This window comes from Colletes latitarsis, chromosome 7 (genome assembly GCF_051014445.1).
Source record: "Colletes latitarsis isolate SP2378_abdomen chromosome 7, iyColLati1, whole genome shotgun sequence".
Classification (NCBI taxonomy): domain Eukaryota; kingdom Metazoa; phylum Arthropoda; class Insecta; order Hymenoptera; family Colletidae; genus Colletes; species Colletes latitarsis.
The window spans coordinates 9,610,377-9,625,548 of NC_135140.1; the positions used below are offsets into that span (position 1 = coordinate 9,610,377).

Sequence of the window (15,172 nt, forward strand, 5' to 3'; positions counted from 1 at the left end):
TTATTAACAAAATTATCGTACAAAATTATTAATAAAATTTGTCTACCTACGAAATTTTTTCTTGAAAGTGAGTAGGATTTCAGGGGTCTGTCTCTTCACCAAAAATGGTTATAATTGATCTCTGCAACTGAAAATAATTTTCTCAGAACGATTTGAAATTTTTTAATTTCGCCGAAAAATTTGGGCACATACTTGAATTTTTTTCTCGGAAGTGAGTAGGATTTCGGGGGTATGTGTATTCACCTAAAATGGTTGTATTTGACCCCAGAACCTAGAAATAATTTTTTTAGATCGATTCGAAATTTTTTTTTTCACCGAGAAATTTAGGCACCTACCCCCTGCCGATTTTTCTTAAAAATTCGTTTTTCATTTTTAATAATTTTGGTTGAGGTCCTACAGAAAAGTTGTCTAATACTTTTTTGTAGGTACTCATGAGCTCTACTTCAGAAAAAAGTTTCATTGAAATATATTCACTATTGTAGGAGTTATGGCTGTTTGAAAATTGGACCATTTTTATGGTGTTTTTCTCATTTTGCGGGGTCAAGGATCAACTTTTCGAATATTTTTGGAATTTCTACATATTCTCCATCAAAATACGCGTAGTTTGCTTTTTTAAACATTAAAATCGTCCAATCCGTTCAGAAGTTATGACATTTTAAAGATTCGCATGAAGTTTCGGGGTAACATTTCTAGCCAGAAATTATATTTTCGGTAAGGAATTTTTTTCTTAAAAACGCGTAGGAATTCGGGAGTATGTCTAATGACCAAAACTGATTGTAGTTGGCTCCCGCAACTGAAAATAATTTTTTTAGAGTGATTTGAAATTTTTTAATTTTGTTGAAAAATTTCACACCTACACGAATTTTTTTCTCGAAACTGGGTAGGATTTCGGGGGTATGTCTCTTCACAAAAAATGCTTATAATTGACCCCCGCAACTGAAAATAATTTTTTCAGAATAATTAAAATTTGTTAATTTAATTTTTTAATAACTTTTTAACGAAGCCTCCATCGACAAATTGATATTCTTGATTTTCGTCTTATTTGGGTCTCTGGAATCTCCCATTACTAGCCGAACACTCTGTATATGTTTGGTCCTTCTTGTCTCATTTTTGATAAAACAATTAATAAACTTAACAACGGTTCAAGTGCTTTCCTAACTGTTACTTAAATGTGGTGTAGTTTGTTAATGGTTCTGAATATTGGTGTTAATTATAGACATAAAGGACGATGCTAATCAAGGTATACATTGTCACGAGATCTGAAACACGAGGGAGAACAGGACGCAAATGTTTTGTCCACCTTTCTATAGTTACTTAACGCTGCTATCTATATTATACAGTGGAAAATTATATAAGTGCACTATGAATCTACAAATATTCGAATAAGATCTTTTAATTATGGGGCTGGATTTGTTCTACGTTTCTAGTTTGCAATTTCAATTTTATGGAAGCATTTTAAAATATTTATCCAGTCCTTTGCAGTGATCCTTTCATCTATGAATAAAACCTTTATCCAACAGTCATACAATCTCGTACCATAATTTTTAGTCTTCTAAACTTTCATTATGTCTTTCCCAGAGTCATTCTCTTCCATTCGAAATCTATTTATTTTACTTTCATCAAACCAAATCAAACGGCTCTCAATCTTACAAATCACCCAAGTGTCGTCACTTCGATTTCAATGAAACTTACTACACTGATACAGCATTGCAAAATATTAAACACGTATCTTTTTCAGCTGCTAATATTCATATTTAGGGGTTGTTTTCCACCCTCAAAGTTGGTGGTGGAATTTCTTTATCTATCTCGTAATCTAACGAAGGTAGACAAAGAATATTAAACATAAGAAATGTATGATTTTCCACTGTTGTTAGGTAGACTTTGTATCTTTTAGCAAATTTTAACTTTGACTCTTTCCTCGGAATTACTATTATTATTGTTAAATGCTTTCAAATGTCACGCCAGAGTTCCTTCGCTACAACGTGTAAGCCAATTACTGTAGTTTTTTACACACGCCTATCGATCGTTTCGTGCTCGAATGCCTAGCGACTTGACGTGTCGTGTAACGCAGCGCTTTCACACAAAAATCGAGAGATGAGAGGAACGCGACGAACGAAGTGAGCGACAGGTGCAAACGCCGACCATTAAAGGACCCCTGAACGCGAGCACGCGATTCTGTCACAACAGTTGATATACGCGCGATTAATTATCTATTCAAATTTTGGTCATTAAGTTAACTGATCGTTCTGCAGTCGTACGCGTACTTGAACACGTTTGTACAATTTTCTTGGAACGAATACTGCGACACAAAGTCGTTTTTCGAGGGTTCCCGAATGGTTAGCGATTTATCGACGAACAGATTTTATTTTGTTAATTAGATCAAATAAAATGAATACATTTTCGATATTCGTAACGTGCACGATTCTTGTACAATTATAATACGATTCCCTTTGGTTATTAATTAACGTTGCAAATTTTCGTATAATTTAATCTTTTCAGATTTATACGACATAAACGAGAATGTGGAATATTTGTAAATTATATTAGTCGCCTTTGAACAAACATTGGACAAACCGAAATTATTTCTTCGTTTTAATCTAAATATACAAGGTGTTCGGTCAACCCTGGGAAAATTTTAATGGAGGATTCTAGAGGCCAAAATAAGACGGAAATCAAGAATACCAATTTGTTGATGAAGGCTTCGTTAAACAGTTATTAACATTTAAAGTTCCGACCGTATTGAATTTTTTTCTCGAAAATGCGCAAGATTTCGGGGGTATGTCTGTTCATCAAAAATGATTGTAATTGACTCCCGCAACCGAAAATAATTTTTTCAGAATTAATTAAAAATTTTTTTTTTCGTCGAAAAATTTAGACACTTACCCCCTGTCGATTTTTCTTAAAAATTCCTTTTTCATTTTTAGTAATTTTGTTTGACGCCCTACAGAAAAGTTGCCTAATACTTTTTTGTAGGTACCTACGGACTCTACTTCAGAAAAAAGTTTCATTGAAATATATTCACAATTGTAGGAGTTATGGCTGTTTGAAAATTGGACCATTTTTATGGGGTTTTTCTTATTTTGCGGGGTCAAGGATCAACTTTTCGAATATTTTTGGAATTTCCACATATTCTCCATCAAATTACGCGTAGTTTGCTTTTTTAAACATTAAAATCGTCCAATCCGTTCAGAAGTTATGATGTTTTAAAGATACGCATGAAATTTCAGTGAAACATATCAACGCTATGGTCAGACATGAAATTTTCGGTAATGAATTTTTTTCTCGAAACTGAGTAGGATTTCGGGGGTATGTCTGTTGACCAAAAATACTTGCAATTGACCCTTGCAACTGAAAATAATTTTTCCAAGACGATTCGAAAGTCTGTTTTTTCACCCAAAACTTTCAGCACTTACTCGAATTTTTTTCTCGAAAATGGATAGGATTTCGGAAGTATGTGTATTCACCAAAAATAATTGTAATTGACCCCCGCAACCGAAAATAATTTTTCTAGAACGATTTGAAATTTTTAAATTTAATTGTTAATAACTTTTTAACGAAGCCTCAGTCAAGAAATTGATATTCTTGATTTTCGTCTTATTTTGGCCTCTAGAATCCTCTATTAAAATTTTTCCCAGGAGTGGCCGAACACCCTGTATAATTCTGAACAAAGGGTAGCTATTTCCTTTGTACAATTTACATTCTTATTAAAAAGTGGTACATGTAAATAGTCCAAACAAAATTGTACCCAGAATAAATCAGTAGATTAATTACAAAAATCGTGTAGAAATAAATTTAATAAAGTATGTATGTTGTTTTTCTATCACAATAAAATGAATAGAAAATTGTTACTAAAAGCCACGAATAGTTTATAAACAAGCATAGCGGAGTACGCGTTTCATTTGCACGCCATTTCTAAATGGACTATAAGATAATACGGTGGTAATACATAATCAGCGAAAGAATAAAGAACGGACAAGGATAACGTAGACCAAGAGAAACAGAACATCCATTAGATTCTGAAACAAATGAAAACGTTTTTCACCAATGGAAAAATACGCGGAAATAAATGCAAAAGATAAAGCTTCAAAGGAAAATTCTAATTGAAGTGGAGCTCGCAGTGAACAAAGATAAATGAAAAATACGTTGGAATACATACGTCTGAAGGATACTCTTAGACGGATGGTTGTCTTCTAATTAGATCCCATGGAATAAAACTCGTTAAAATTTCTATTCATGAAATTTAATTGTATTGAATATTAAAATTTATATTAATAAATGCGCGCAATACGTATTATCGTGCACACTATTACAGAAATCACGTACGTTAATTTAATCAATATTCAATAGAAATTTATATATATTCACCACTTTTTATGAATTCATGAAATTATTTACTTTTAATAGTCGAGGCAAATTCAGTATTTTTATAGAAAAATATCAAAATATTTATCTCCTTCAGTGACGAATTATTGTATTTCGAGTAAATAAAAATTCAAATTCATCATGAAATTTAAATATGTATATTCACGATTTTAGTGGTTACTTTTATTTTACAATCTTTAAAATAAATTGAAAATTAAACATTACAACGAAGCTCTACAACCTTTGCAACCTGTTTAATTCCGTTTCCAGTTTGTACAAACTTCAATTTCTTTGTTCCCATACTTAAGGTATTTTCAAAATTTTTATTGAAGTCTTTAACATATAATATAAAAACTTTAACATGTAATATAAGAAACATTGTACCTTTTCGGCTCGTAAAAACAAAGAACCTCTGCATTTTCAAATTTATTATAACTCCTAATAGACAGTGATAATACATTTCCCTCGTCTGGTGGAATTAGAAACTTCCGCTTGCGAGCATGCATACAGATACCTCGACTATTGACCAAGTCCTATCGACCCGGACAAATCGTTGGTAACGTTGGTTGTTTTTGTGTAAACAATCGCGTTTGTAAAGGCCATTGTCTCATCGCCTAAACGCCAGTGTATACGGCTGTAACCACTGGCTCAGTGACCTGTCACAAATCCCACGATGTTTGTTAAGTCTGAATGAATATTTTGTCTCAGACCGGATGTACAACTTTCCCTCAAACGTGTGAACACTAAACCTACCGACACTTCATGTATACCCATTCCTACCATGACCGGTCAAATGACTTTCTTTTTCTCTTTTACGAGTCAACGTACTTCTAATTTTTCCATCATATCTATAGAAAGTTGCGTTTTGATGTTTATTCGTAAAATAATCTTCTATTTTATGTTAAAAAACTTTTTAATTTTCATCGGATAGAAGATAAAACGCTCTTGAAAACGAATTTTGTTCCAAGTCGATACAGTAATTAGTTCTAGAGAAAACAACTATTTAAGAAAAAGTGCTGGCTAGTAACTGTGCAAATATCCTGTATTTAAATTCATTTTCAATTAAATGAACAATTTATGGTCCAGTTTTATCGTACACTAGTCGTACGATCAGTAGGAATTACTGAAACTTCTTTGGGCATGTAGCATCAAAGTAAATTTCAAAATAAACATAGAAGATAGCAAAAATTATAGTAGGTGATATGGTCATTAGGTAGAGGATGAAATGCCCTTTAAAATGAGCGTTCGTGCGAGTCGATAGCTTTATTAGTTCCGGAGATATGACGATTTTAGTTTCAAGTCGATGCGGTGGCTAGTTTCGGAGATAGGGTTTGTTTACGTTTCGTTGTGCGCTCGCGAGTTCATTGAAAACGCGCGCGTAACAATAGTAAACAGTGCGTAGTAAATTCTTGGAAATACTACGCCGGAACTGGGTCACGACAGTCACGTACGCGGGATAGGTCAGCACCACGCACGTGCGACAAGGAGGTCCGACTCCGCTAGACGAAGACAGAGATAGTCGAATTAAGAAAAATTACCATTTACATAAATTACGATATCTCCGAAACGGAAAGTCGGATCGACAAAAACAAAAAACCATTTTAAAGGGGAGGCTTTGCCGCTTCTAACAATGCATCAATAATTAATAAAACACTAATAGTTTTGGAACTGCACGCGTTTAAAGTTTTATGATTTTTAATACGCATTAATAGGCCTTTCTAAGGCGCTGAGCGAGATCGTGGTCGAATTAAAAAAATTACCTTTTACATAAATTACGATATCTCCGAAACGGAAAGTCGGATCAACAAAAACAAAAAGCCATTTTAAAGGGGAGGCTTTGCCGCTTCTAACAATGCATCAATAATTAATAAAACACTAATAGTTTTGGAACTGTGCATGTGTAAAGTTTAACTATTTTTAATACGCGTTATTAGACTGTTATAAGACAGTGGAAACTGTAAATTCTCTTCTTTCGTCTTTGCTGTACATATATTTCCTATTTACATCGGAAATTAACCAGAATTTGGTGCCAAATTTTGTCCAGTTTTTTACAAAAAAATGTAAATCATTCAACCAGTCGTGGCAGGGAAGAGAGACAACATATTTTTCTCAGAAAATAAACAATAAGAATTGAAGTGAATATTGTAAAATTCATTGTACGTATACTATAAGAAAAGTCGTGAAGTTAAATGGCGCTAAAATAATATCGTGTGTTTTTAAAAACGATCATTTGACCGGTCGCGGTAGGTTTAGTGTTAACTCTTCGTTTTGAGTTTGGTAAATTGTATTTTTGAACAAGGAATAAATTGAAAACAATGTAAAAAATGAAACTCAAACTCTAAATGTATTCAAGTGTTTATTTAAAAATTAGTTTTTTTTGTTGAGACAAACTTTTGGCTATTTTACATATATCAGGTTTATAATTGCTATAAAACACTCTCAATCAGTAAGTCGATTTCTATATAATTTTCAAAATTCTATGGCTCCTTCTTCTTTCCTATTTCTTGAATAACAATTTTTAAATTCGATAAATTTGTCAAGCATTACAATTGTTATTTCTAAAGTCAGGGATATTCTAAAAACAATTTTTGGTACTTTGTAAATCCTGAAATCTATTCTTCAATTCCTTGGATAACACAGTTAAATAATTATTTATCCTATCCATATGCAACAGACATATATTCTTATATTTAATTATAATTATATATAATTTTTTACTTATAAATATATTGATAAGGGAAAAATAATTTCTCTCATCAAAATGTTCAACTTTTCTATTAAATACACACAAATTCTAAAACCAAAGTCTCTCATAAGTGTTATTAACAATTAATATAAAATATGTATATTTAAAATTCAATTATTCTTCAATCATACCTGTAGATAAATACTAAGATATCTGAGGAAATAAAAGCATTCTCTGTATCTATTATCAATGTAATTATTGAAAGGATTGTTCAACAAATATTCACATATTCCATAATCAATAAATAAAACATAGTAACCTCTAAAATTTCAACGTTTTGGCTATAAAGAGTTGCAGGAATGATTCTATTTCCATTCATACCGGATTCCAAGAAAGTCCATTTAAATAAAAAATTACATTCTAACGCATACATTAATATCAACAAGTAAAAAATATTAATTTTCTAACATTTTATAAATATACCAACCTTCAACATTTTTACGTTCACTGTGCTGATTCTCCTCAGTCTTCTCTCTTCTCTTCCGTAATTGGAGTCATTAGAAGTTGGCAGGGCTGTTTACGATCTAGCGATACATAAATGTCTGTCGGGAAACTGTATTTTCCGCGAAGAGAAACGCCACGATCGAAGCTGTTCGCGCCGAGGGAAAAGCATACACGTACATTGCAAAATAACTTGGACGTTTGAGAGCGCTATCGCGTACTTTATTATCGAACATCGAAATTATGGTGAATAGAAGCGTGCAGGAACGTTCGAAGAAACTTTCCCGTCGTCACGAGCGTAAATTGCTTCGAACAGCTTCGAACTACGCGGAGTCTAAACGATATAAAAAAACCATGTGCAATTTAAACATTTCTAAAAGTACTGTCTATCGAAGTATCACTCGAAGTTCTTGTGCGGTAAGCACGAAAAAGCGAGCTGAAATCAGCGCCAAAACTACAACACAAGCATCGGGGAACAAGGTTAATTTTATCATAAAACATTCAACTATTTATAACGTCGCATATTTCTACGATGATCGTTTTAGCTTATAAAAGATTTAATGTAACTCTTATTTACACTATTTAGTAAAATATGAAGTAAAATTTCTCTTGAAAGTGTAATTTTGGCGCTGAGAGAATTCTTCGTAACCTCAAATTTCAAGTAAAATTAAAAGCGTCGATGACATCGTGTTAGATAATTATTTAAACAAATTTCGAGATAGATCAATTCAGATTAACGCAGTGGTTCGTACCGGTACACAAAGTCAACTGGTTTCGTGAAAAACAGTATCATTTGAGGTTCGGTCCACGATGAAAAATCACTTCTGACTCCTTGCACCAGCACTTTCTTTCTTTGTTTATTATACTTAGGATTTGCACGTGAACTTACTTACTACGTAACATTAAACTTAAATCTCACGTAACACACGCGCGGAAACAGAGTGCGTATCTTCGCCACGTTGACTCGCCCACGACTAAATGGCGTCGCGCGTATGGCAGAGTATTTATAGCAATGATCTTTTCTAGAAAGTTCGCTGCCAGCCAGGGTCGAGCGGTCGTTCGATCGTTGGACGCGCCACGAGGTTAGCGGGGAATGATCTCGATCTTTCTACCGCTTCACCTGCTTTAGCTTGGGGCTTCGAGTTCTGCCAACTCCGACGGAATTTATGGGGAATATTAGTTAGACGAATTTTTCTGTCGGTGAAAACGTAAAACTAAAAGTTGCCATTATGAAACAGCGTCCAAGAAAACACGATTAAAAATCTTAGAAATAAACTCGTTCATATTTTTTAAAAGCAATCAGTCTGCTGAGAAACTTAAGTTCAAAGTTTGATCGAACGATATAAAATACTTCTCGAATCTATTGTTTCTTTTTTTATAGTAAGTACATTTTTAAATTAAAATTCTTACGTAAAATGGCGGGCATGATCTAATAATAAATAGATCTTGCCTCCATTCGAATATAAGTTATTATATATAAAATACTTCTCAGATTTATTGTTTCTTTTTTCATAGTAAATACATTTCTAAATTAAAATTGGGCGTGATACAATAATAAATATATTCGAATGGAGGCAACATCTATTTATTATTGTATCATGCTCACTATTTTATGTAAGAATTTTAATTTAAAAATGTACTTAATAAAAAAAGAAACAATAAATCTGAGAAGTATTTTACATACATAATAACTCATATTCGAATAGAGGTAACATCCGAGTTATTTTATACACATTTTTCAATGGTTGGTTAAAAATAGTATTGAATAATGTTTGAATGAAAATTCAAAGAAATTTTATATCGAATAATGGCTTTGTCGGAAAAATGGAAGAGAATTATTGAACGAAAAGAGGATCACGATTTTTCATAAAATTCAATATGTTTGAAACGTTGCTTTAAATTCTAGTACAAAATTCGGCACAAACTTATGGGATGACTATACAATATGCTCGCAACAGATTCAATGGCCCCCAGTGTGCACGTACATTAACTGATACGTGTTTCAATTCGCGAAATTTTTACTAAACGGATTTTCGTGTATTCAGAAACATTTATCCGAGCAAATGCACGATGGACGATTTATATGTGTAAATATACACGTACTATAAAGTACGGTAGCCCTGTTGGCCGAGCCCTGATCATAGTAGATTTCCAAAATGCATGGAGATTGTTACGTCAGATTAAGTTTGCCAGACAATAACGAAAACACGAATGGAACATGTAATGGGTTGCAGATTGACGACAAAAATCTGTCATTTAATCTACTGGAATAAATTCTTCAAAGAAAATTAGTTAAATGGTCGTTGTTGTATGGTTGTAATCAGACTTCCTATTTTAAACTTGATCTACAATTCGAAAATCATGCAATTTGTAAAAATACTACGTACTTTGATTTTAGAATCTCTGATGTAAACAAACGTTCAACATTTTTCTCTGTTTCAATCACTCTCAGTGTTTTTCATGTATGCATGCAATGTGATCGAATTTAACAGAGACAACAGTCGATTAATTTCGTATCAACGATTTATAAGTGGAAAATCAGACGTATTGTTTCGACCCTCTGCTGATTCTTATAAAAAATAGTAAATTATATAACACAGAATAATTATGAAAATACATAGTATCGTGTGTTTACATAAATTGCACTCACAGTTGGAGGAATTTTTGTGAATTAATACTAGCTGACAGTTTGATTTATAAGTGAAAGATTCTTTTAAAAAATACTGCACTATTTATAACACATAGAATAATTACAAAAATAAATAGAATCCTGTGTTTGCATAAATTGTATTCACAGTTGGAGGAATTTTTATAAATTAATACTTCCTGACAGTTTGATTTATAAGTAAAAGATTCTATTAAAAAATACTGCACTATTTATAACACATAGAATAATTACAAAAATAAATAGAATCCTGTGTTTACATAAATTGTATTCACAGTTGGAGGAAGTTTTATGAATTAATACTTGCTAACAGTTCGATTTATAAGTGAAAAATTCTTATAAAAAATACTATTTACAACGCATAGAACAATGCATAGAAATTGTTGACAGTTTGAAAGTTATTTTTGAAACCCTCTCAGCCTCTGGTTCCGTAGTCTTTTCAGACTGACCTACTATGTTCCTTCCGTTTCCATTATTCTATCCATTCTTGAGGCAAAATTATACAATCTAAATAGATGAGACGGCGGTTTACTTCCAGGAAATAAAATCTTCTTAACGTTGTTTATTGATTTTGACAGAGTGCGCGGTGAAGAGCGGTGGATCGGTGGTGGAACACCATCCGTCTTCTGACTGGGAGCACCTCTTTAGTCAGCCTTACTTCGACAACACGACGAAGAGGGAAACCACGACGACCGTTGGCCAAACCGTTTACTTGAACTGCAGGGTGCGCAATCTTGGCGATCGTGCCGTAAGTTTCGAGTTTCCTTATTGCCCTGACCCCCCACGTGTAATAAGAACGCGAGAGCTCGGGGGACGTCGTGTTTCACGGATGAGTAGCCGGCTGATGAAAAGGTCCCGCACGGGTCCACCTTAGTCCACGCTTTTCACTCCGACTTTTACCTTCGTTTCATCGATCGGGGATTTTCTAGCAATTTTCTGTCGCGACTCCTGGACCTGATTTTAACCCTTCCGGAGGCAGGTCTCGCCAGGAACGCCGACCTGGAAAGCGAGAACCGATAAAGCGCCGCTTAATTTCTGACGCGTTCGAACAAAGTGAAATTCGAAAAGGGATTCTTCCTCCCCGAACAGTATTTCCCTCGATAGTTGCTCGTAACTGTTTCCAAACTATACACTTCAGCCGTGTATTTCGTTCGAGTCCACGCCTCGTGATCCTGAATTTTCGGTTAAATAAAATATTCTGTGAAAATAAAAGATATTATTTTTCTCGATTTAAAATTCTGCTACTTTAAAGAATAAGAATTCTACTTTAATCACGCGTAAATAATAACAAAATTATGGCGAACAAATTCTTATGTTCCGTTTGTTTCAAAAAATGTGTTTCAAGGGGGCAAATTTTATTTACGAATGAAATCCATCGATTAGATTGAAAAAATAATTCACGAATGAAACGTAACTCAAGTTAGTTCACGAACGAATTAAAATTTTTTCATTCGATATTCGCGAATAAAATTTATTTTACTCGTAAAATGTAAATTACCTTAACCAAACACTACACCTTTGCGATGACTTAAAAAATCCATCGATTAGATTGAAAAATTAATTCATAAATAAAACGTAACTTAAGTTAGTTTAAGAACGAATGAAAATGTTTTCATTCGATATTCGCGAATAAAATTTATTTTACTCGTAAAATGTAAATTACCTTAACCGAACACTACACCTTTGCGATGACTTAAAAAATCCATCGATTAGATTGAAAAATTAATTCATAAATAAAACGTAACTTAAGTTAGTTTAAGAACGAATGAAAATTTTTTCATTCGATATTCGCGAATAAAATTTATTTTACTCGTAAAAGGAACACAGGTTTCGATTCCGTGTGAAATCGTGAGAGAATGTGAGATCGTGAATCGCGTTTTCGTCGCTATCCGGGAACATCTTAATGAAAAGTACTCGCCCGGATAAGTGCACGGGTCGCCGTCAAATAGTGACATTACTCGTTATCGGCGTTACTCATGCATCACCGCGTGACATACAGGAACCCGTCAGAATCCAATCACCGCTCGTAATCGACGATAAATCAGATTTCTGTCTACCTCGACCCCACTTCAGTCGCCGTGCAGCGTGCTCTATATCTGCGCCGGCCCAGACGTTTATATTTCGCGGTGTAAAATCAATGTGGCAACACACGGTGCATTGTCGTTGCATGCGACAGCTTCGTGCCATTCGTTGTTTCGACCGGCATTGAAAAGGCCATAGAGAACGAGATCCACCAACCTTATTTATCATTTATTTACTTATTTATACAGGAAAAATCCATTACAGCGTGCGCAAAACGTGGTTAAGTTATTCAGCCAACTGCGTGGGTGTGCGATGGAATTCAGAACCGAGCTGACTAGGTTCGCAGACAGGATAAATAAATTTAGTTGCTTCGTTTCGTTATTTCAGAATAGTTTTTTAGTTCACAAAGATCTAAAAAACTTGCATAGAATTTTAATTAATTTAACCACGACTCTGTGGTTTCATGGATGTTTTGAAGGGAGCGTGAATTAATTTCAAATCTTTAGAACTACTTACTCTCAAATAAAAAACAGTTTCATTTAAATATGTATTAATTTGAAAAAATAATCACAGTTATATTCCAAGATTTTTAAAATAATTATATACGATTAAAATCATTAAAATCATTATAATCATATAAAAGCATTAGAGATTGGCTTTTGTACACACGAGAATTTATAAAATTATTTATTAAATTCATTTATCGTGTTATTCAACTATCTGATTTTAAATTGAGCACTTGCTTGTTGGCTAGAAACAATGAATTTTGAAATCTGACATCTACTTGCGCCAATATCGGAATTGTACTCCATCGTACGTGTGCCCCATGAATTTTGAAAACCGATTTTCTCGAAAACGAAGCAACACACGAACAAATTCTGTTCTACATTTTCAACTTATTTTTGCATATAGATTCGCCTCCGGTGCCAGTCATGCCACCCATCTTGGGATATTCTGCGTTTCTTTTTCTATTTCTTATTCTTATTCGACTCGGGCGACATTTTATCCCGTTGCGTTCGGAGGTTTTCGTCAGAGGATGAAACTCGATCCGTGCACGTATTTTGTTGCTTTCGACTGTCAACGGTTGAAAGCAGGGCTAGCCGAGTTTCGTTCTTTATTGTTTTATCTTGCCAGCTTTCGGCGTATTCTCTGTCCTCATTGAAAAATTCATGATAGAAATCAGACATATTTGCAGAGGTGGATATTACCACACACGAAGTATATGAGTAGACCTTACACCATATGGACTTTCGTGGCCTAATTTGACTGCCATATCAACCTAAAAATTCGAAGGAGATTGGAAAAATCAACAGAGGTTAGGTGGAGAAAATTGGCGAAAAAGAAAATTTCAAATCATTTTGAAAAAATTATTTTCAGTTGCTGGAGTTCATTACAATCATTTTTGGTGAATACACATACCCCCGAAATCCTACGCACTTTCGAGAAAAAAATTCTTTATCGAAAATACAATATCTGACCATAAATGAAATTTCATGCTTATATTTAAAAAGTCATAACTCGTGAACGGATTGGTGGATTTTAATGTTTCAAAATGCAAACAACGTGTATTTTAGTCAATAATATGTAGAAATTCTAAGAATGTTGGGAAAGTTGTTCCTTAACACCGTAAAGTTAGAAAACCCCCATAAACGTGGTCGAAATTTCAAACGATCATAATGCCTGCAATAGTCAATGGATTTCATTGAAATTTAATTTGGAAATAGAGCTCATGGATACCTACAAAAAAGTATTAAACAACATTTCCGTACAGCGTCAAACAAATTTATTAAAAATAAAAAATGAATTTTTAAGAAAAATCGACAGGTGGTAGGTGTCTAATTTTTCGACGAAATCAAAAATTACAAATCATTCTGAAAAAATTATTTTCGGTTGCAAGAGTCAAGTACAATCATTTTTGGTGAATACACATACCCTCAAAATCCTACGCACTTTCGAGAAAAAAATTCTTTACCGAAAATACAATGTCTGACCATAAATGAAATTTCATGTCTAATCCCCTTAAATTTCATACGTATATTTAAAAAGTCATAACTCCTGAATAGATTGGAGGATTTTAATGTTTCAAAATGCAAACAATGCATTTTTTAGTGGAGAATATGTAGAAATTCTATGAATATTCAAAAAGTTGAGAAGTAATTTCATTTTTCTGTCTCACTTTCTCTTGTGCTCATTTCTGTAACCTATTTATAATGTTACGAGTCTATGAAAATGGTAATATAGCCCCATAAAAATGAACCGAAAAAATACATTGGGTGTAAGTTCTACTCGTATACCTCGTCTGTGATATTCATTATATAATTTTTGATTAATTCTTTATCTAGATAAATTCATATATGGCGTGGAAAGTAACGGGAGGACCATAATTCGATAAACTTCATATAGAATTGGTTGTAAGTCTGTCGTATCTGGAATATTGTACAGAATATTAGCGTACTTGGGCGATTCAATGACTATAATAATCCAGAACATTGGGTATCAGTGAAGCGTGCAGTACATTAATTTATGGCACAAGAAATGATCTATTAATTGGTTGTGTACGCTAGTATAATCGATCGTAAATCATATACCGATTAGGTGTTCCCATCTGATGGTACAGAAATGTAATGGAGATCGCGTAAACAAATTAGAGATGGGGCAGTAAATATGTAGTCAATCGTCAGAAGTTACTATGGAGTCGTTATTTTTAAATAATTTAAATCTAAATGTACAAACTGTGAATTTATTAATATAAAATTCGAAATCCAAATAAAATTTGATTTACTTGCATTTTTGGGGGAAGTACATGCTACTTAATTTGCAAAAATATTAGCTACAACTATTGTTCTAGCAAACAACAAGAAACTAATAATCTTAAATTACGGTCAGTGTTCTCAAAGACAAAACACCCAAGTTTGTAGCTAAATAGCTCCCATGCT

The 15,172-nt window shown here is 33.4% G+C and overlaps 1 protein-coding gene across 6 annotated transcripts in view; it reads left to right on the forward strand.

Annotated features, from left to right (window-relative positions):
* LOC143343679 (protein amalgam) overlaps positions 1 to 15,172 on the forward strand; it is a 277,114-nt gene that overhangs the window by 174,502 nt on the left and 87,440 nt on the right. For all 6 annotated transcript variants that reach the window (XR_013079998.1, XM_076768819.1, XM_076768816.1 and 3 more), the window contains exon 3: positions 10,793 to 10,962. Coding sequence is in view for 5 of the 6 variants with exons in the window: in XM_076768819.1 (XP_076624934.1) it covers positions 10,793 to 10,962 (170 nt within the window). In the remaining variant the exon portion in view is untranslated. The remainder of the gene's footprint in view (positions 1 to 10,792; positions 10,963 to 15,172) is intronic.